This window comes from Rhagoletis zephyria, unplaced genomic scaffold, assembly GCF_001687245.7.
Source record: "Rhagoletis zephyria isolate East Lansing unplaced genomic scaffold, Rhagoletis_zephyria_1.1 Rzeph_scaffold_05555, whole genome shotgun sequence".
Classification (NCBI taxonomy): domain Eukaryota; kingdom Metazoa; phylum Arthropoda; class Insecta; order Diptera; family Tephritidae; genus Rhagoletis; species Rhagoletis zephyria.
This window is the reverse complement of record NW_016162638.1, coordinates 6,106-28,865: the sequence shown is the minus strand read 5'-3', so window position 1 is coordinate 28,865 and position 22,760 is coordinate 6,106. Positions and strand designations below refer to the sequence as shown.

At 35.2% G+C, this 22,760-nt stretch overlaps 1 protein-coding gene across 1 annotated transcript in view; it reads right to left on the bottom strand.

Moving 5' to 3' along the window:
* LOC108372222 (uncharacterized) overlaps positions 1 to 6,694 on the bottom strand; it is a gene marked incomplete at its 3' end in the record, with an annotated part of 13,184 nt that extends 6,490 nt beyond the window's left edge. Inside the window, exon 1 of the mRNA XM_017627867.1 lies at positions 3,568 to 6,694. Coding sequence (XP_017483356.1) covers positions 3,568 to 5,143 — 1,576 coding nt within the window. The remainder of the gene's footprint in view (positions 1 to 3,567) is intronic.
* Positions 6,695 to 22,760: the final 16,066 nt, after the last annotated feature.

Sequence of the window (22,760 nt, the reverse complement as noted above, 5' to 3'; positions counted from 1 at the left end):
TTTTTTTTTTTTGAGATTGATATCTACACCCTAAAGTGCATACATAAATACATACAATGCCATGCACTTGAATAGGTGCTTGAATGCTTTTTCGCTTATTTCCTGATTTTCCGGATCAATTTTTCTTCTGTTTGTTTTCCATTATTTTTCGCTATACTGCGCATTTTTTTATATGGAAAAAATTGCGGAAGAGGTCAGTAAAAAAAGTTTTAAAAAATCGACGGTAACTTGTAGCTACTTCAAACTTGCACTTTATTATACTAAAACTGAATGAGCTACAAAACTTCATACTGCAAAAAAAATAAAAATAATGCTGAGAAAAAAGTTTTAAGTGTTGATGAAAATTTGAAGATTTTTTTTTAATTTTCTAAAAAGTTTGAAATTTTGCTTTATACGGTTTTTGTAAGAAAGGGAGCTATGTTTTAATTGAAAAAAATAATGGAAATAAATTTAAGAAACAAAAACAGAAAAAAAAGCGAAAAAACATTGTCCCTATTCAAGTGCATGGGAGTGTGCTTAAATGCACATATTTAACTAGACAGATTAAATTACATATGGGCGTGTACGCATTCTATGCACACATTGGCGGAATTTGGCATTTAAAAGGCTAATGGCAAACTGCAAATACACATTTCGCATACATTGGCACACATTTTTGCATTGCTCTGCATGAAGGTATGTATGTATGTATGCGTGCATTCGCATAACATTTGTGCGAATTCTATTTGCATATTCAACAAATTTTGGCATCTGTTTCGCAGTGCATTAGCATTAGCTGCGATACCTCGATTTACATACCTAAATATGTACACTAGGGTGGTCCTTAAAAATAATATGAAAGATTTTTTTAGTCTCGTCCCCTAACAGATACCACATATAAATTTTGGTTCCGATCGGAGACGGTTAAGGCGTGTCGTACAGGGGCAAAGTTCAGATTCCTCTATAAAAACTCAAAAAATTTAAATTTTTTATTTTTTTTCATATAATACCCAAAATCGGTACTACCATAGTCGAGGATATCACATATAATTTTTGGTTCCGATTGCTGTCGGTTAAGACGTTTTCATAGGGTAATCTGTAGTTTGCCCCGTGTGCGACACGCCTTAACCGACTCCAATCGGGGCGAAAATTTATAATGTGATATCTTCGACAATAGTAGCATCGGCGTAGGGGTTGATTGAGGCTTAGGAAATCTGATGTAAAAATTTTCTTCCTAGATTCAAGGGCCACCCTAATGTACATATGTTAATATGTAAGTACATTACAATGCGACACGCCGCGAATCCTAACCAATCGTTGACCGCAAAGCTTAGCCGCCTAACTGTGCCGTAAATTACTTTCGGCTTTATTGATGCCCTCAAAACAAGTGTGTCGTGCACACGGAAAACCACAACAATAATAAACTAAAAATATGTAACGGTAATAGCGGTATTACATAGATCTTGCTATCGTTGTTTATTGATTTAACGGGGAGCATCAAAAAATATTGAAATCTAGCATTTTGAAGTAAGGAAAAATTTTAGACATAAATATTTAAATACATGCAAATTTTATTGAGCCTTTTTAGCTGTTAGTTGATGTAGATATTTTTGACTTTCTTACCACTGCTAGTTGATTAGCGATGTTTTGGTTTAAGATAGAATGATTGACGCGTTTTTTTTTTTAACTTGATTTTTCGAATACCGACTGTATCTAATAAACCGGGGTTTTGCCTATTATTTTGTAACCCAGAATCTAAATATTCAAGATATTTATTTAAATGAAAATCTAACTATGAATTTTCCACTGAAGAAAATTACTAAAAAATTTAAAGGAAAACCGAGCGAAAATCCTCCACTGTTTTTTTTTTTTTGAGTTAAAGGAAAAGGGACATGGCAACTCCGATATGATGCAAAATTCGTATGATGCATAACTCTGAAAGAATTTAACGTTAATTAACTTAAGTAAAGTTGGAAATATTAAAACCCGGCCGTAGCAACTCCAAGAAATATACACGTTGGCGCAGCGGGTCTCTTGAACCAGTTTAAGCTTAAAACAAATCCATCGTGCAAACAAGATTATATAGTTTGATAATTTTAAATGCTCTCAATACCGTACCTCGCTTAAGAATATTACACAGCTATAGTACATTGAGAGAAGAAATATAATGTATGTAACATTTTAAATTATTTTGTATAAATGTTTAATATACATATACGTGCGGTGAAACCCGCGGGTACAGGCTAGTTTCATATAAAAGCGAATAAAAGTTAGTCCTATTCGGATATGCCTACTTTTCAGCAAAGCCTATAAATCCTTGGCCACAATTTTAATTTGTATTTCCGTGAGCACTAAAAAAGCTTGCCAACTCCATGTAGTTTTTTTAAGAACTGTTTGAGCACCCCAAATACTTATGTACTTACGTATACGTACATTTTTGGGGCATTCCAGCTCAATTCGGACATCATTTTGCTTTTGCATTTCCGAATTTTTCATAATTTTTTATGTTATAGTACCAATTGGAGGAGGCTTCCATGATTTTTTTTTTTTTTCAATGAAAATCAGATCTATTTTTTTCCGAATTTCAAATTGTTAAAAAACTAGTAAATTTTTTCGAATGCCAAGAACTATGAAATGCATTAATCCAAAATTATTATTAATACTAGATTGAAGAGGAAGAAATTGTGTTGGAAATTGCATAAATAATTTAAGTGGAAAGTGCTGCGATCAAATGCTCGTATATTCGTGCATGGCGTATGAGCTACATAATTTCTTGCTCATATCTCATACAAAAAAAAAAACGTAAAATTGTTTAGTTTACAAATCGATTACATAAATCGCGGCGTAGTACTTTCCACTACAGTTATGCAGAGTTTGTTTCTTTACAATCTAGAATTTTTATCTATTTCATGAACGCATTTCATTTGACGCAGGCATTGAGCATCCAGCCAGCAGGAGAGGTTTTTTCAAACGAATGCCAACAATATTAAAAATAGTCAAAATCATTAAAAATTACCTACAATTTTTTGGTCTTTTAAGTTTCCTTGCCGAAATAATTTAAGTATTTTTTTTCTAAATAACATTTTCGATCAAACATTAAATAAAAAATGTTTTTATTTTTTCTTCATCTAACAAAAAAATTTTTTTTTGCTCTTTAAATTTCAAACAAAAATAACACTAAAATTTTTTTGGAAGATAATTATTTAAGAATTTTTCGGTAAGCTTAGCCTCTCAAAACTTTGATTTCCTAAACTTTTTTTTTATATTTTTAGCCTTCATTTGAAAAAAATCTCTACTTTGTTAAATTTTGTTTTTAAATTTAAATTTTACTGCAATATTAAGTTTTTAAAAAATTAAAATTAAAAAAAATATTTTCGTAGTTAAAAAATAAACCATTTTGTAAGTGGATTATTTGAATTTTTGAATAATTAAAAATTAAAAAGTAGGTTTTTAATGTTTTTAAATATCGAATAGTTTTTCATTAATTTAAACATTATCAAATTAGTGCTATGCACACAAATAAAATTAATCTTAAAAAAAACGCAAATACGTCAGTTTATCGTTATGTACATAAATCGGTGGACTTACCGGTAGCATGTAGCGCCACTGAGCCAACAAGCAGTGTCAAAATATCGCCAAAAAATGCTGCCAGTGTTCTGTTGCGGGCTAATGGCGCTTTTGTTTTACTCATTCTCGTTGTTGTTTTTGTAGCCTTTATCACTGTTGGTTTTTTTGCCATAGCCGTAGTCATCGTCGTCATCGTCGACGTTGTTAATGCGCTTGTCAACGCGAATGTTCTGCGACATTTGGATTTACGCGTCGCAACAACAAACGGCACATGTTCGAGCTGTGATGGCATGCTAGTTAATGTTGCTGTCGCATATTTTGTTGTTGTTGTTGTTGGCCAATTTGTTGTTGCCTTTGCTGTGGGTGCTTTTGCCTGCGCGCTGTAGCTTTCGACAGAAGCGATACATGCGGGCTTTGAATTGATTTGCGTTGCTGCTTCAGTTGCTGTTGTTGCTTTTTCTGTTGCTGTTGCTGTTGCTGTTGCTGTTGCTGTTGCTGGGTGCACAGCACTGTTTAACATCACAGTTGTTGTTGTTGCTGTTTCACTTGTTTCCGCATGGGGTACACGTACAACACATGCAATTAAATTTCGCCAACTTCGTTGTTGCACGCATTCTTTTGAAGCTACTGGCTGTTCTCCAGCAGCCGACGTTGCTGCTGCTAGCGCTGGCAGGCAGTGTTGTTGCTGATGTTGTTGGAGCTCATGTGTTTCATGCTTGCTACTATATTGCATGCCCAAAAATGATGTTTGCCTCTCATTTGCCTCTGCTTGCAGGCGCGCTTGGAGTGGGTTGTCAGCGGGAAATTGCCGGAAATTTGGTTTCTGTTGTTGTTCTTCTTCTTCTTCTGGGTAAGTGGAAGGCAAATCATTCGCCACAGTAGCAGTTGCTTGTGAGTATGCCGCTTTTTGCTGCTGTTGCTGCTTTTCCTGGTGCATCACTTTGTCTGCCTCCACCACTGCTCCCGGTCTTCGTCTGCTTGAGAGCCGCTTGCTTTTTACCAACTTTGACAGCGGTCTTGTTAGTGATGCAGTTGTTGTTTTTGTCTTTATTGTTGTAGTACACACACCCATCAATGGCTGCGGTAAAATGCATTCTTTCATCTCTACCACCGCTGCCATTTTTTCAGTTGCCCGGCAATTGCTGTTTCGCGTTAGCAACAAGCCGCTCTGCTTGTAATTCGCAGCAAGCAACAATCTTGCTGTTAATGCCATTGCCCGGCTGGCACTGTTCTCGTTACGTTTGCTGTTGATTACACGTATGCCTCTACTTTGTTTTTCTATGCCACCTCTACTACTACTGGCTGCTGTTTTGCCTCTTCTGTTTTTGTTTTTGTTGTTGCACTTGTTTTGCTGCTCCCTCTCGTGGCTCTTTCTTCGCTTCCTACGACGGCGACATGCTAGCCAGCGCCTCAATTGCCGCCGCGCTAACATTGCGCCAATACTAGACGAAGTTGGTACTAAAGCTTTAGCGCCTAAAAGTATGCTGCAAGCAGGTGTAAGCAGCTTGTTTTTATTGCTGCTGCTGCAGCTGCTGCTGCTGTTGTTGTGTTTACTGTCAGTGCTGGTGCAGTGAAATTGTTCACTTTTCTCGCACATACTGTTCGTGTTTGGCTTTAATAAAATTCTTGCAACATGCAATCTGCCTCGGCGCCTCCACAGCAAACTAAGTCGCCTGCAGCCACATCTAAGAAGCTGTAATTAGAAAGTAATCGTACTTCGGGGTACAGTCTGTGTAATTTTTAATTTAGTTTGTTTTCATCTTCTATTTATTTATTTTAACCAGCAACACTTATATCTGCCATAGCTGTTGTTGTTGTTCAAAGGACGATGAAAAGCGCTGCCAGTATTGCCATTTTATTTGCAGCTGCTAATTGTACCTTTAGCAATACTTATGTCGTCGGCACCACGCCCAGCACGCTAGCTCTTCTAATTCACTTCACTATCGCCCACTCACTTCACTCCGCTGCGCTACTTCTCAGCTCTAAACTTAATGCAATTGTTCGTACTCCTCCGGCACAGCTCCGCCGCGTGTATGTACTTATAACAAGTTTTTCCCGAGCACCACTTTTTACCCCCCTCTCTCTCACCCTTTCCAAACTCGCGCTATTCGCCGCATTAATTTCATTCTAACTTGCCGGCGAGTTCATTAATTTCCTTTCATTTATTTTACTTGCTTAGTTCTTTTACATTTTTTTTTCATCCAATATTTTTATTTCACTCCACTTTTTTCCCCTTTTTTTTCTAGCACTAATTTGCTGTAACACTAATTTTATTGTACGAGTACTAAATTTTTGTTGCACTTTTCTTTAGCTCTTTCGCCTGTTCTTTTTGTTCTTTTTCCTTTTGCTACTTTTCTATTCTTTACATGATTACATGCACTTGACTTCGCTTCGTTGCACAGTAATTCATTCATTCATTCATTCCATTTACTTATTTGCTCTTTGTTGAGGTTACGTATACGCCCCCCGGGGACCCCTGTGTATTGTTCAGTGTATTATTGTTTGGTAGTACCTATTCGCCAGTTAGTCATTCAATAATGGCGTGCTTATCTTGCTTGCACACTGGCTTGCACGCTGGCTTGCACTGGCGACTTGATTTTCACATTTCATGCTATCAACAGCAATACATATGCACCCACACATGCATACATGCATCGACAATTATTGGCAACTTTTAAAAATTTGTATTACTTTTCTTTGTTTCTGCTAAATTTTTAGCTCAAATGTCTCTTAAATTTTTAATTTTTATTGCACTCCTTTTTTAAGATGTTTTCCAACACTTTCTCATTTTTGGAATTAACTTTTTTGTTACTTTTTATTTCCTTTATCCTTAAGAATTTCGTGTTTCTTATTATACGTTGTCATTTTAATTTCTTTTTCCTCATCAAATTTTTCTTTCTAATTTTTCCATTTAATTTTGTCTTCCTTTTTTCCTTCAATTTTTCATTTTGTGGATCACTTCAGAGCACACTTTTATATACACATTTCCCCCTTTAATTTTCTACAAGTATTAACTTTCTCCCTCATTTGAAGTACTTCATTCAGCTTTTCCGTCGCTCATTTTTCTTTATATTCCCTGCTTAATTCGTCTTCTCAACTAAGTAATTTGTTAGCTTTAATGTCTCCCTTGTTGTTTTAACCATTTAGGTTTTATGCTTTAAGCCTTCACCTGCTGCTGATTTCTTTCGTGGGCTGCAAGTAGAACAAAAAATAAGAAAATGTGATTATCTAATGAATGTTGATGGCGACTATTAAAGTTGTCCTTTCATTATGCAGAAAGTTTAATCTATTTACAAAACCAAAAAAAAAAATACTAATTCCTTGGTGGTTAAGAAAAGTTTGGATACTATATCAACTATACTAGTATATGCATCTGTATATATGTATTTAAAAAATACATATCGAGCCCTAACTGCCAAAATAACGTAAGCTACATTTTTTTCAAAATTTTATTTTTGATGCGGAAATGTATCTAGATGCTCTAGGAATATTTCTGCATCAAAAAGAAAATTTTGAAAAAATGTCGCTTACGTTATTTTGGCGGTTAGGCCTCGATATGCATGTAGGCACGCAGCCAACATAAGAGGCATGGATTAAGTGTACATTTGTATAAAAACAGTACTAGAAATCTTGAGCTGGCGTAAACCATCTTCTTATAAATAGACTAGTTTTCCAACACCCGCTTCACTGGATGTGTGAATTTTTGCTTTTTGTTTAATAAAGCATTACGTACTTAAACTCAGCCAAAAACTAGAGACCTCAACGAGATTTTTTATCCTCCACCATGTTGTGATCTAAAATTTCAATTACCTAAATCCCTTAATTTAAATTCAAGTTGACTTTATTAACAGGTGGCAACCCTCTTACATGCAGCCGTGAATCCGTTTTGCTATAAGAAACAAAATGAGGATCGAAAAAACTTTTTAGGCTGATTTCAGTCATACCAAAATTATCCAGAGCTTATGTTTTCGACCCCTATTGTAATACTTATTTAACTTACAACAAAATTGATTAAATATTTTTTAAATAGGCAGCAATCCCACTGAAAATGTTTCCGTTCTAAAACCCTTTTTAAACTCGTTTGTTCGGCACCAAAACTCGCTGCTCAATTTTGCCTGAAAAATCGTTTTTAAACCCATTTATTTGAACACCAACATTGTTGTTAAATTATTTATATAGGGATTTTAACATTTTTAAGAGGTGGTAATCCCTTAAAAAAATATTTTCAAAATAAATCCTTTTGGGGTTGATGTAATATATTACTTAACTTATAAATATTTTATTTAACTTATTTATTAACTGACTTAAACTTTTCAAAAAGGAGGTCCCTCTCTTAAATAAATATCCTATATATTAATCCAGACTGTAACATATCTGTGTGTGCCAAACTTCATTGAAATCAGTTCAGCAGTTTCATCGTGAAAGAGCGACAAACATACTCACGCACTCACTCACTCGATGACTCACAAACTTTCACATTTGTAATATTGGTACGATCCCAATAAACATTGTGGCGAACTTACGAAAATGACCCCAATATCCGATATGCATATCAAACTAATAACGAATTCATAACCAACCTAAGTTTTTCAACGTTCATAGTATTTATATTGGAAATACGTCCGAGATGGGTTCGAAAAAAACCATAGTAACAAGAGAGAAAGTGAAATCCAGCTCATTGTCGNCCTCGAAGGGAAATGTAAGAAAATCACTCCCTCTCATTGAAATTTCAATTCGATAATGTGCTAGATTACGAATTCATAACTAAGGAAAAATACATGGGATAACGAAGGTTCCGTGTTGCTGGAGAATGGCCTAGTTCTCGAATCGAATACTAACCTATTCTTCATTCATTATCGAAGGTGAGACTCGAAAAAATATATTATTTTCCAATCATTTTCGAATTGCTAATCAAGCGCAATGTTTATTGGGATACCATGTATGTATGTATGTTTCATTAGTCATTAGCATGACTCACGAAAAAAAGTTTTCGTTCGCCTAAGGAATCATAAAATTTGGTATTTTTTATTGGCTACCACCAAAATATATTGTCCCAATTCCCTCCGTGTTCTTCGCTTTTTATTTACTAAAAGTTTTTGGACTTTTCTATATATTTTCCGAGGTTTCGGAGTGATTTCGGATCTTGTATGTATGTATTTTTTATTTTTTTTTATCCCTAGTGGTTCTTGGAATATTTCACACTATCGGTTATTTTTTTCGCGTTCATTCGAAGATTTTCCGCTTAAATTGTGGAATATTTTCGGGGCATGGCGGTTTTCTTAATTTTGTTAATTTCAAGACTTTTTTGAAACAATTCACCGATATTTCAGGACTTTTGTGTGTGTTTTAGTTCTATAGAAAAGAAAATGTTTTTGGGGAATAATTATTTAGGATTTTCTGGCGAAGACACTTCTTTGATTTTCACAATTTTACACTTTTTATTGAATACATTTTATGATAAAATTTGAGAGATTTCGAAATTTTTCGAAATTCTTAGATGTACCCTCGGCATGTTTTTGAGACATTTCGAGCCATCACAGATCTTGTCGCAAACATAAGAAGGAGCGTTAGAAGGATTTGCAAGATTTTATGTTTATCTTCGTTTTAATTGCGCACGTTTCGGGGCTTCTCGATTTTCATTTCACATATGCCGATATTTTTTGAGACTTTTCGGCGACCTTCGTTTTTATTGCGTATGTTTTAGGCTCTTTCGGGACATTTCGTGATATTTTGGGATTATTTGGAATAATTTCGGCATTTTTTCGGGATTCTTGGGGTATGCTTTTTAGACATAACGGACAACTCTGGATTGTTTCACGATCGTTCGAAGATTTTTCGGAATTTTTTTGGAACCCTTAAGAATTTTCTCGCAGCCTTTCTAAAAGGTCGCAACTCAGAAAACCATATTTTTTAGGAAACGCCTTTAAAGTTTTAAATTAGCTAACAACATTTAGAAAAAAAGAGAAGTCTTTTTATACCAAAATAACACAAGATTTTAGCACGAAATTTTAATTATTATTATATTATAAAAATTCTTACTAAAAATCGCGAATAGGATTTTTACTAAAATTGCCTTCTAATTTTTATTTAACGCATAATTGGTATGGTCACTGCTATACAGCACCCTCTTTTTGAAGAATCGCTCATATTTCCACAGTAAAAATAATAAGAATAAAAAATAATAAAAACAGATCGAGCCCAAATGCCTTTTTAGAACTCATTTATATACACATACATAGTTATGTACAATTGCCAGTCTTCCTACACTATTCCCAGAACATTTAGCACTCTTTACCGCAATTTCCAGGCTACTTCACGTAATTTTTTTTTTACTCTACGTCCACGCAACATCAGCAAATTGCATTACGTCACTTTGAAACAAGTTTACTCAGTTGGTTTACCTTACACTCTTCCAGAACATTTTCGACTTAAAGACGCGCATTAGGCCAGTTTACATTTTGCTTCTGCCAACTTTCGTAGGTACTACACGCCACACACTCGCTAGCCGCCCATTTTCCCATTAATATTTAGTAGTACCTAAGTTTTCAACTTCTTGCCTTCGTTTTCATTTCAATTGCATATCCGCTTGGCCAAAAATTACTTTTCATAGTCAAACTTTTTGAAATTTGAAAATTGCTTAGAGTAGCAAGTATAAATGGCGCTTAATTCAAATTACTTCCTGCTATTGCCAACTCAGAGAGTTGTTAAACACTGCACTCATACACACGAACACATAAGCAGGCAATTCAACTGTGGGCTATGGCATAGGAGCGCCTAGTTTTCGTGTAATCTACTGTTAGGCTGTCAACGGCGATGACGACTGCATAGCTGCCAGCGAGCTGTTGTTAATGTTTTTGTAGCTGTCGTTGAAAATTTTGTCCAATTAATGTTGTTGTTAGTTAGGACTTTGGTGTGCTTATATTGTGTTTGTTTTTTTGGTCGTAAGTAGTTGTTGTTTTCTTTTCGAGTTGCAGCCATAACAGCAAGTGCAACAGCAACAGCAACAACAACGTCGTTACTACTACTACTACTACTGATTATAACAATTTCCATTTCCGGCAATGTCACGAACTCAAATAAAGGCAAATATTGGAGGAAAGTAAACAAAAGCAACAACAAGACAAAAAAAAATAAAAATAAAAAAATAATAAATAAATCAACAAACCAAATGCATAGTTAGTTCCCGAAGTGCAGCGCCAGCATTTCCATTATGAGAGGCAACATTGGCGTACGTACCTACATATCTACGCTCTAATGGCTGTCATCATTCTTGCCAAAATCGCCTTAGTTTCTCCTAAAGGCAAAATAGTCATTAACAGTTTTCTAATAAGAAATTGCAACCATCATAATCATGCATATCAATGTGAACATTATCATCATCATCAGCAACTTGAATATGAGCAGCAAACATAGTTTTGGTCATTAGTTGCATTCTTCCAGTTGCAGGCATGGCAGGCATGGCAGGCATTCATGTGCACTGACTGAATTTGCGTCGGAAGCGTAATTTATAGCTTTCTTCCTTCGACGTTATCATCATCCTCTAATACTTGGTAGTCATCGTCATCATCATCGTCACGCTCATCATCATCAATTTAATAAGGCATTCATGCCAAGCATTTTACTTTCACTGCAGTGCTTCAGCATTCGCTATCTCCTCCTTTTCGCGCTGTACTGCCCCACGCACAATAAGCTCTTCTTTAACTAAAACACGCGGCACTCTGCTCTGCTCTCTACTTACGTCGCTCTTTGCAGTTTCTCTGTCAGTGTTGGAAAATTTGGGCACATGGTATACGTTATCGAAGTTTGATGGTGAAAACTCACTTTAATTTTTACAGCTTGATTTTCGCTTATATTTTTAAAACAAAAAAAAAATTGCTATGTAATCTATCCATCTCGATGGATACGGTTCAAAAACGTCATATCTCAGCTGCCCCCTTAAAAACGCCCTATTTCAACGTTTTCGATATATTTTCAGTAGAGATAGGGCGTTCTTCAATTAAATTCTGAAGTAGGGTGTTCCTGAGCCATTTTCTGAGATAGGACGTTTTCAAACCGGCTGCCGAGATAGGTCGATCTTCCACTCAGCCGTCGATCTACAACATATTATAGAATTGTTTAGAAGTCGATCATTTCTACATCCACACATACGTAATAGCATTGTTTGTATACCTCTTCTTACTTATTACTAGTGTTCGACAGTATCGATACCAAAAGTACTCAAAACTCTATTCTCAAAAGGATCGACCACACTCGATTTTTAAAAGTATCGATACTGAGTACTACAAAGAATTCAATACTCAAAAAGAACTCCAAAGTACTCAGTGCTCAAAAATACTCAGGATCGATTCAATCGGCCCTATGCTGATTATCCTCATCGTCATCGTCGACGATCTTCAGCGCATCAGTTACATGGCTGACGATGGCCGTATCGTCACTTTTACTGACGATGGCGATATTCAACATAGGTAGTAGGTAGGTAAGTAGTGAATTTTATTTACATTTAACGGTAAGCAGAAATGTTTGTACTCAATTTGAAGTTTCAATAGTTTTCAAGTACAATACCAATTTGAATAAAGTGCTGCCAGCTTGTGAGATTTCTACACTAAGCCATAAATGTATCGATACCAAAGAACTCGATCCTCAAAAATACTCGATTCTTCCCAACACTACGTATTATACTGTAGGTAAATTTTACAGTTTTAAAACGGCTAAAACCCGACACTTAATTTTGAGCTCGAGAATTTGATGCCGTTTTCAGAACGCCTGTTCTTTTACGAAAAACTCAAGCCACTAGCGCAGAATATCGATTAATAAATAAAGTAGTGGTGATGCAAACAAAAATGGGCAATGATTTTTTTAATGATATGTGGGGAAATGTTACTCATACGCCATGGACCACAAGTATGCCAAAAATTCATGCTCATATTTGATACAAAAAAAAAATCATTGCGCATTTACATTCACCGCTATTTTATTTGTACACCAATTTTCTTCGTTAGTAGCTTGATTTTCTCGTAAAATTTTTCCTTGTTGAAATTTTTTTTTTTTAGACTACTACACTATTTACGATCCTCAAATTTTTAATACGGATTTTCTGAAAACGGTATCGGAACCTAGAGGTCAAAATTTGGTTAAAGTGTTTTACCGTTTAACTGTAATACTTTTGCCTCTCTACTTTGTTGTTAGTACTGCCACTATCGGCGCAGTCTTAGTCATCGCTACATATGTATGTATTTATATAACCAAACCTTCAAAACCAATAGGCGCTGCATATGCGTAGCCAAAACCTTTGCGCACAACTTGTATCTCATATCAAGAATAAAGATATTATGTTTTTCCCAAGTCAGATTTCGCTATACATTTAATCAGAGCTCCTTCATGATTCAGTACTTCAGGTCATGTGCTTCTGGGCTCTTTAATTCTACAAAAGGAAAGCTGAACCTAGAAAGGGCTTTACATTGGCACATAAAATACGCTACTGTTTCCTGTTCCATGTGACACCTAGGTTTGACAAGGTTTCATTTGCCAGCACACTCTCTTACAATAACTCCGGCTGGGGGAGCTCCATGGCAGACCGGTAAAGGATACAGGAAAAATAAATTTCAGTACGGCCATTTTTCTATCAAGAATATCAGCGATTTTATCGCTCACGACACGCTCCGCTGCCAGGGCATATGAATGCTGATGTAATGGATGTTGTGCTCACCCTCTATGTATACCCAGTCTTGGACGCAGTTTAATGGCATATATCTCGGCATGAAAGAAAGAGTTGACTCACCTATGCTTGTAAAAGCAGCATTCTGGGTTTTAAGCTACACACTTCTGCTGGGACGCTATGGTCAATCTTGTAGCGGTTAGTATAGCCAAATCATTAAGCATTTTTTAGTCATTCATTGCGTAAGTGTAAAAAAGTATGTGATTTAGAGAATGTAATGTTTCAATGAGAGATGGGAAACACGTCATCAACCATATCGAGCCCTAACCGGCAAAATAACGTAAGGGACATTTTTTTTTATTTTATTTTTTTTTTTATGCAGAAATGCATCTAGATGCTCTAGGAATATTTCAGCAACAAAAAAAAAATAAAATAATAATTGAAAAAAATTTTGCCTACGTTATTTTGGCGGCTAGGGCTCGATATGTATTTTTTTAATTCCATTCCCACAAGATTTTTGAGAACTTAAGATTTGTTGCATTTGATGTTTTAAGATAAAATAATTTCTAGGATTCCTTTACGGAGGGAAAGGACAACTAAAAGGTCTTCTTGATATCTACAACAATATTGAAAAAACTTGCTAATAGAAAAGACATGCCATCTGTCAGAATAGAACAGCGTCTTCAGGCGCTATTACCCAACAATGTCTGGATTCGCTCGAAAAATTAAGATTTCTTTATTGATACTGACTTAAAATTTTTGTAATGAAAGCAGTGGTTATATTCTTTAAATGTCCCTCAAATAAAAGCTTATAATAATAATGTGACCTACTTAGATTATTTTCAGGTAAATCTACCTTTTCTGCGGTATTAGTTCCACACAGTTCAGCCCCAAATTGGTGTTCCATTCGGCATCACTATGCCCAACTCCCCTTTCGATTTGTATTTTCTTTGCGTTAGCGAACTTTTCAATTCACAAATTTCTAATTGCAAACTTTGTATGCCCGCCTTTTCCGCTCATATTTCCGCCGCCCGGCGGCATTGCATTTTACCACTCACCGACTGCCACTACTGATCACACACACAACACACACACCCACTGTTGAGCAAACGTAACTCGGTTACTGGGTTCCTGCCTAACCTGCCGCAACTACTAAATATCTATGTATTTCCTTCCCAACTATTTCCCCTCCTTTATTCTCTCGATTCACTTGCAGCTTACGCTGGTATTTATTTCTTGAATTGTTTTCCCTCTTTTGCCTTTATTTCTTTTACAATTCTTACTTTTTATACTCGCTTATAGCAGCAGCATTTTGGTATTTCTGTAGAGAGCAAGCGGCCGGGCGGGCGGGTGGTCGTCTTTCACAACTCTTTCGGCTATATTCAATTTCAAACTTTTCCATTGCATTTATTTACGTGTCCGCGTCGTACCAAAATTGTTTCAAAAGTGGATATTAGTACTTGAGGCGAAGCGGGTGGCGAGAGAAACTTACCAGGAATAGTTGATGATTGCAAGCGAGTGGAAGTTGTGGGTGTACGTGAGTGCGAATACTGTGCAGCGCCTTGCCCTCTTACGTGCCACTCGGCATGGCATGTTTTGACATTTGCATTGTGTGTTTAATAGCTGTCTCCGCTTTCGCAACGTGCAGCGGGTAAAATACGTAAAGTTGAAAATTTTATGACTCTTGATGGTAAAGGAGGTAAAAAACGACGTAAATAAATGCATTTCAATGTAGGTTTTTGTGCATTCATAAATACAAAGATATGTGGTAAGAGGATATGAAATAAACAAAGAAAATCAATAGGGTGGGTTTGAAATTTAGCAGACCTGACCTCAGATCAACAAGTTTTCCCCTGCTATGAAACTATAACAAAATAAATTGGCATTTAGGAGGTGGATGGGGAGAATATGGAAAATAATTGGGATACTCAGAAGAAAGAGGTGGAGGAGGAAGAGTACGTGGACAATAAAGAAAAGAATTGGGAGAAGGATAAGATAAGGATAAGGATAAGGATAAGGATAAGGATAAGGATAAGGATAAGGATAAGGATAAGGATAAGGATAAGGATAAGGATAAGGATAAGGATAAGGATAAGGATAAGGATAAGGATAAGGATAAGGATAAGGATAAGGATAAGGATAAGGATATGTCGGTAGCTTCATCGATTGATCTCAATCCCACAGACGACAGGACATTGGATAATCTGTTTTCTATTTTTGCAATTGTGGTAGGCTGTTCGTCTATTAGAAAGAATACTATAAAATTAAATCCATGTTAAGTAAATCGCAATATTCTTGTCCTTTCAGTTCGCATTTACAGTTACTCTTTGAAAAGAATTCGGCTATGAAAAATTTGTACCCAATTTAAAATCCACCCTAACATACTCATAAGTATAGGAGCAAGAATACACTTCCGCGGTTTTGCATGCGAAAAGCCTTCATACATACATACATAAGTATGGGCATAGGTATCTGTTTCCCCTAGCTCATAGATAAGAGTACCTGTACGCATACGCAAGCGATCAAAGGCAAAGCCGCACAAACAAACTGGCAGCTAGTCTAAACGGGAAATGAAAATAAATTCACTTTAAGACAGCTGGATATACAAAGAGACTGCAACTAAGTGGAAACTCAAAAATTTGCAAGTAAAGAGGTGGAAAAGTGTGTGAAATTGCAGCGAAACGTGTGACAGGTGCAATGGTCTAGTAAGATAGCGAGCCGACACACTGTCAGCTAGCAGAGAGAGAGAGAGAGAAAGAGAAAGTAAAGTAAAGCTGCATCCGCACCGTTTAAGCCAGTCAAAGTCACTTAGTGGACTGTCAGGCAGACAACGAAGCAGCCACTTTGTCAGTCACTTGGGCAGTTTATTTGCGTGATAGTTAGACTCTTAGTTTTCACATTACGCACTCTCATTTACATGATTTTGCATGCTGAGCGTAGTAGACAGTTTGTTGTGGCTGATACGCGGAATAATTAAATTATTTTATATGCAAAGTTAGTTTGAGATATTTATGAAAATTATACTTAAAACCCGTTCACAGTTCTCAGCTTCATTGTTTATGAAATCTTATATGTAAATGTTACGGGTGTTTGTAAATCAAAACAGGAACTTTTAGGAAAGAATTATTCGGCCCTATCACGAATTTCACATGTACAAATATTCCCAGAAATTATAAAGCAAAACAAAACCAATTTTCCCAAGTTGTTTTTGTTTTACATGTTAAATTATGGGAAAGATTTATTCTCACGAAATTGGCGATAGGGCTGATTATTTCTGATGCGTAATGCCAAACAGGATTTAAAATCGTGCGGATCCTTAGTTATGTGGCTGGACGAAAAAAATGAAAAAGACTCTTAAATTCTTTGGAATCTCTTCATAAGAAACCAATGCTTCAAAATCCACTTTAGATTTATGTCTGGACTCTTATAGGAAGAACTTTATTAACTAGGCTTGGACTTGTTGAGAGCGGAACTATCTTTGCGGTTTAATAATGTGTCTCTAATAACGTTTTATTTTACCAAACGTGGTAGGACGGTTTTTGGAGAGCTACTCTTTAGGTAGCACTCTCCGCCGAAACGGCCACTTGATTTTTTAATATATTAGCTTAGATTACATTTAGAGAATAGAGCTAGTCATTAACTTTGAGCGTCCCGGACGACCAATTGTGATAGAGCTCTGATGGTTATGGGTATTTTTTGAGCCACGTACAGTTAAGGAATCCAGCGAGTTCGCTTGGTGCTCCCAGGAAGTGAAGTCTTGGCCTGGCTAGAGCTTCAAATAAATAGTTACTTCATGTGCTACAAGTTTTCCTGTTCATTGCATAATATTAGTTCACTACCACTATCACGATTGTCATTACCATTATCTCTTTGGTTGGTTGTGTTTCCAAAGAGTTTGTCTTCAAACCACAATACATCAATACTATCATTATAACGCTTTAAATTTCGTACCGACTCTACATAGTAGATATTTCTAATAGCATACATAACAACAACGCACATCCCCACAATTTTTAATACAGCTTTAGTGGTTTAAAAATAAGCTCAATTTAACAATACCGAGACTAGACGACTCTCACACCCAACGGTATGACGTGAAGGCAATCAAGTTTAACTATGGTTGATTTTGTGAACTGAGCTCAAAATATTTTGTCACAATTGACAATCAAAAGCAATGGAAGAAAGTACGCGAAGCAAACACAAATAATCAAATATTGATAGAACGTCTACACACTTACATATTAAATACAAATAGAATAACATAAATTTAGGATGAGAGCAATGAAATTTGCTTTCAAAAATTCAATTCAATCAGATATTAAAGTTAAACTACATTTAATTTGCGAGCGGTAACTTCTTGGCAGATCATTGCACGCAAACTGCGGTTAACAAACTCTAAAGCAACCATAAAGAAGAGAACCTCAAAAAAAAAAAGGAAAACTGAATGCACCCTAAAGACTTAATTTACCAGCTCACTACGTCCACACCATTATGACACCCACGCACACGCACACAGGCACACGCGCCGGCTCACAAAGCCGACCCTCGTCTCACAATAAGCTTGCCACCAGCCGACAGCAAAGCGGAAAAGGGGGAATCCCACAATACTGCTACGGGTACCACACGCCGACAGACACTTTCATTCACATCTTAGCTGCTATTGTAAATTTTATTGTTGTAGCAAATTTATTTATGCGGGTAGTAGTTATTTGCCTGAAGTGAGCTGATATTATTGTCTACGACGCTGTTATTGTTGTTCTTATTATTTTGTCTGTGGTTGCTTTGTGTGAGAGTGTTCATCGTTTGCACTTGCTGCGAAAAGTGGAAACAAGTTGCAAGCGGCAGCAGCAGCCAGAGGGCGATCACGCATTATCATGCCCCCCCTTTGCCGCTGACCAAGTTGCTACTTTGCTATTTTAAGTAAATAGTTAAGCAGAAATTTCATTGTTAACTGCGTTGAGATTGAAAAATGAAAAGTGAAAAGTGAAAAGTGAAAAGTTGCAAGCAGAAAATTGTTTTTCAAGATTTTTGGCACTTATTATTATTTCAATTTAAATGCGAATATAAAGTGAGTGGCAAATATGACAGCAGTAAATTCGAAACAACAATAAAAACACAAAAGTGAAGCAACAAAAACAAAATATAGATATTTACCAAAAGTTGTTGGAAAACTGAAAGCTAAGATAACGGGTCGAAGTTTGCTTACTTAAATATTATTTTTTTGGCAATTTTTTTTTCATGCAAAATTTCATTTTGTGTATTTAACTTTTATTACACTTTTACCCAATTGAAAAGTATTTTACGCTGGCAAACGGCAACTTAAGAGTCAGCAGTAGCAGTAGCAGTTCGAAAGCATAACATATTTACATACATACGTACATACATATATCGCAACAACAATAAGGTTTATGACATCAATTGCTTCACACTTTCGAAAAAGTGTCGAATGTTGCGCTTTATCGTAGAAGTTTTCACAACTTCAATGTCCTCAGAGAGAAAGAAAGTGCCACGAGTGAAAGTACATATCTGCATATACATTTTACTTATTACGTACTCGTACTTATAACTATATTAGGGTGATTCAGAAGAAAAAAAATTTCTTGCTCGTTACCACGCACAATAGTTTCGCTCAGGCGCCAAAATAAGTATCATAAAATATGAGAATGTCTGCATCGCACTTTTCCATTTCCCATAAGAATAACACAGGATTTTTTTTTTTACTTCTGATTTTTATATTTAACGAACGAGCGTTGTACTGTAGAGGACTTGGAGTATTTTTGTAGAGAATTGAACGCCCTAACTTTTTTGTAGAAAAATGGTGAATTCCACTTTGACCTCGAATAACTTTTGACCGAGTTGACTTATCGAAAAATGACTTTAGACCTTTTTTATAGAGCTTTCAATTCTCTACCAAGACCTTTACACTTCAACGTATCGTTCGTTAAATATGAAGTAAAAAAACTATTTTTTTTCCTGTGTTATTCTTATTGGAAATCGAAAAGTGCGATGCGGACATTCTTAATATTAATAGCCCAATTCTATATCGGCGAGATTTTTTTTTACTGACAAATTTTCAATTTTTCCGTAATCAAAACTGTGACAAGAATTTGTCACTGATTCTTTCTGGCGCCTAAACGAAACTTTTGAGCATGGTACTGTGGAAAAGAAATACAAAATTTTCTGAATCACCCTAATCTATATATATGTATATAGTGGTGTATTTTTTTCAGTGTAGAAGAATCAATTTTTAGACCACCCTAATGTACATAGTATAAAAGAAAGTCGAGATTCTTTTTACCCGCTAATCTCGAAAACTACTGAACGGAAGAGTGACCATTGGTATTTAGAATTTTTATACTGTCAGAACGTTCGTTGGATTACAAAAAATGCGAAGTCAAATGAAAGGGATTGGCCTCTAAAAAAGCACTAATGTTTTATTATATTTTCTAATAGGATTGCCACCTGTTAAGAAAATTACTACGTTAAATCATGATGAGCGCAGGCATCAGTTCTGCACCATCACGGTCAAATGAAAATACTTAGCCTCTAGATGTGCAATAATGTATTATTTTTCTGAGTAGGGTCGCCACCTGTTTAAAAACTATAAGATCTTCACCGTTCGTTGGATACAACAATTAGATAGATACCAAACGAAAAGTCATGGCCTTCGCATGTACCAAAACTTTTATTTTTTTGAGTAGGGTTGCGACCTATTTAAAATTACTATCTTATTCTTCCGTAGTATGAAGTAAAGTCGAGATTTTTTGACCATTTTAATCTCGAAAACTACTGAACAGATTTGGACGAGGCATTTTTGATTAATCACATCAGATTTGCACATTTCATTCATTAAAAAAAAAAAAATCTCAAAGGAAAGGGCTTAGCCTTCAGATGTGCAACAAGGTTTTATTTTTCGAAAAGGGTTGCCACCTGTGCGAAAAATTATAATTATAAGATAAGGGTGGGACTAAAATTTGAGTTGTTAAATGAAAGGACTCGGCCTCTAGATGTGCAATAAGGTTTTGCTTTTTTTAATAGAGTTGCCGCCTGTCTAAAAAATTATAAGATCATTGCATTAAAAATATATAAGATGTCAAATAAAAGGCTTAGGCATTAGATAATAAGGCTTTATTTTTTCTAATAGGGTTACCAACTGCTTTCTCCAAGTACGTATATGTAATTACTTATGCACACATTCAGCGCGTGGCGAAGCTTCGCGCATACGAGGCTAGTTTGGATAAAGCAGAGCTATACATACATATACATGTACACCCGGGAGCAACAATTTTAACAGCAGAAAGGGATATGGTTACAAACTAACTACAAAAGCATTTGATCTTTTTGCACCATTTAGTTTCTTCTTCGAATTCCAGCAGATTATTAGGTGTCATTTAAGGATCTACACAAAGAAAAGCCGCGCATACCCTAGCAGTGTTCCAAATACCATAGGGTGTATTAAAAACATTATTAACCATTAAGGATTAAAGGAATTCGCAATATATATTTACAATCATATAATTTATAAGATTTTTCATTACAAACCTGAAGTCAATTTTCAAAAATTCAAAATAGCGAAACCAAGAATTTAAAAAGTACTAAATTTTTATGAAATTTGGTATCAATAGGCTCTTAGGTTCGCTCATTACAAATTTCAAACTAGGGATTTAAAACTCTAAATGTAAAACTTGAATAGCTTTATTTAAAAATGAGAAAACTGAAGTTTTGGAAAATTACGAATTCCGTATAAAGTGAAAAAAAAAAATCTTAAAAAAACTAGTGGGCCTAGTTCAAATTCGGTTGTATTCTTGTTTTCGTACGAATCGAAAATCTGAAATTTTTGTTTAGAAAATGATAGAAAAATTTCATGATTTTTGATTCGTACGTAAACAAGAATAGGCCACATTATTGCTGCTATTTCATAGTTTGGTCATAAATTTATTTTAAATATTTCCTCGAATACAATAAATCATTAATTTGGCTAAACATATATACTGTTTTAATCAACTGAAAATTACAGTACAATTGACAGTTATCAACTGAAAAAGTATGAACTCGAGATCATAAAAGCTAGTATGTTTAATTCTTGGGAACAGTCCTTATTTCTAGAGAAATTAGCAGCCCATTTGACAGCTGTCAACTCTCAAAGTTTAAAATGAGATGAAATTTGGTATCAGCAAGTTGTCTCACTTTTAGAAAAAATCTCAGTCCATTTGACGATATTGAAGATATTCTTATTTTTTAGAGAAATTGGCAGTTGATGCTTTGTAAAGGGGTGGCAACTTTCTATCAAATATTTACTTTCTTCGCCAGATATCCATATCTCTAAGTGCCTTCATTTAAGTTGGAACTTGGTTTTCCAAAGAGGTGGCAACCCTGCTACATATAACTAAGAACCAAATCGGTTTAAAACCCATTTCGCCTGATATCCATATTATTGAAACTTATTCAAACATATTCATAAACTCTGGAGAAATTTTGTCATAAATTTGCGATTTAAAAAAAAATCAAATTTTTCAAACCCCTGGTAACAGCAGTCCAAATTTTTTTTTTTAATTTTAAAGATTTCCGTGTATGGTTTCATTTTTTATGTAGAATAAAATATTTATGTAGTTTTTTCTTTTTCAAAACCAAAAAAAAATTGGGGTCACAATTTTTTTCAATTTTGAAAATTTTTGTGGATATTTTTTTTTTTTTTACTTGTTGATATTTTTAAGGACCACCCTAATGTACATACACATATCCATTCATCTCAGTTGTCGCTGTATGTACATAGTACGTATTTGTAAAACTTTACGTCAGTCTTCACTTTCAATCGAATTTTCATTTCATTTCTGTGAAAGTTAACAAAATTGTGGCGCAATTTGTGTTTAGCACAAAGTGTTGGTAACGCGTTTCGCCGAGACTTTTGGAAGTGTTTCTTTTTCCCGTTTCAGATTTAAATTTAACTTTTCTCTTTAATTGAATTGTCTGAGTGAGTGATTGGAGAGCTGCTGGTGCGGCGAATGCGACAGCTGGATGTTTTCTAAATGGAGTGCCAAGAGTATCAAGAGAACCCCAAAAGTTTGTGTTAAAGTTTGCACTGATTGCCCAAATGATTATTACAGTTATATTGAGGAATAAATTTTACGGTGTGATGATTTAAAGAAGCTGAAAATAGGTGTGCATATAAAAATATTTGCTTAAAATGACCATTACAATACATTCACTACTTCTTTTCAAAACAAAATTTTTGTTAGAAAATAGTAAACAGTCTTTTTCTTATTTAATTTAAGTGATTTTCAATCTTCAGCTTTCTGTTATTATTAGCTCCCATAAAGTCGATGGCTTTTGGCGATTGGCGTTGCTAAGCTAATTAACTACTACTATTTCTATTTACTTATTTTTCTTTGTTGTATGTTGCTTTATTCTAGGCAGATTAATGGCAAGTAAATAGCAAAAATATTAAAAGTAAAAAATTTTAATTTTCTTCGTCGACTTAAGCCATTATTAAACTCAACAGCAGCGCATACACTAATTCCAAACTAATAATAATAATAATAATCGGCGTAAACTTATAATT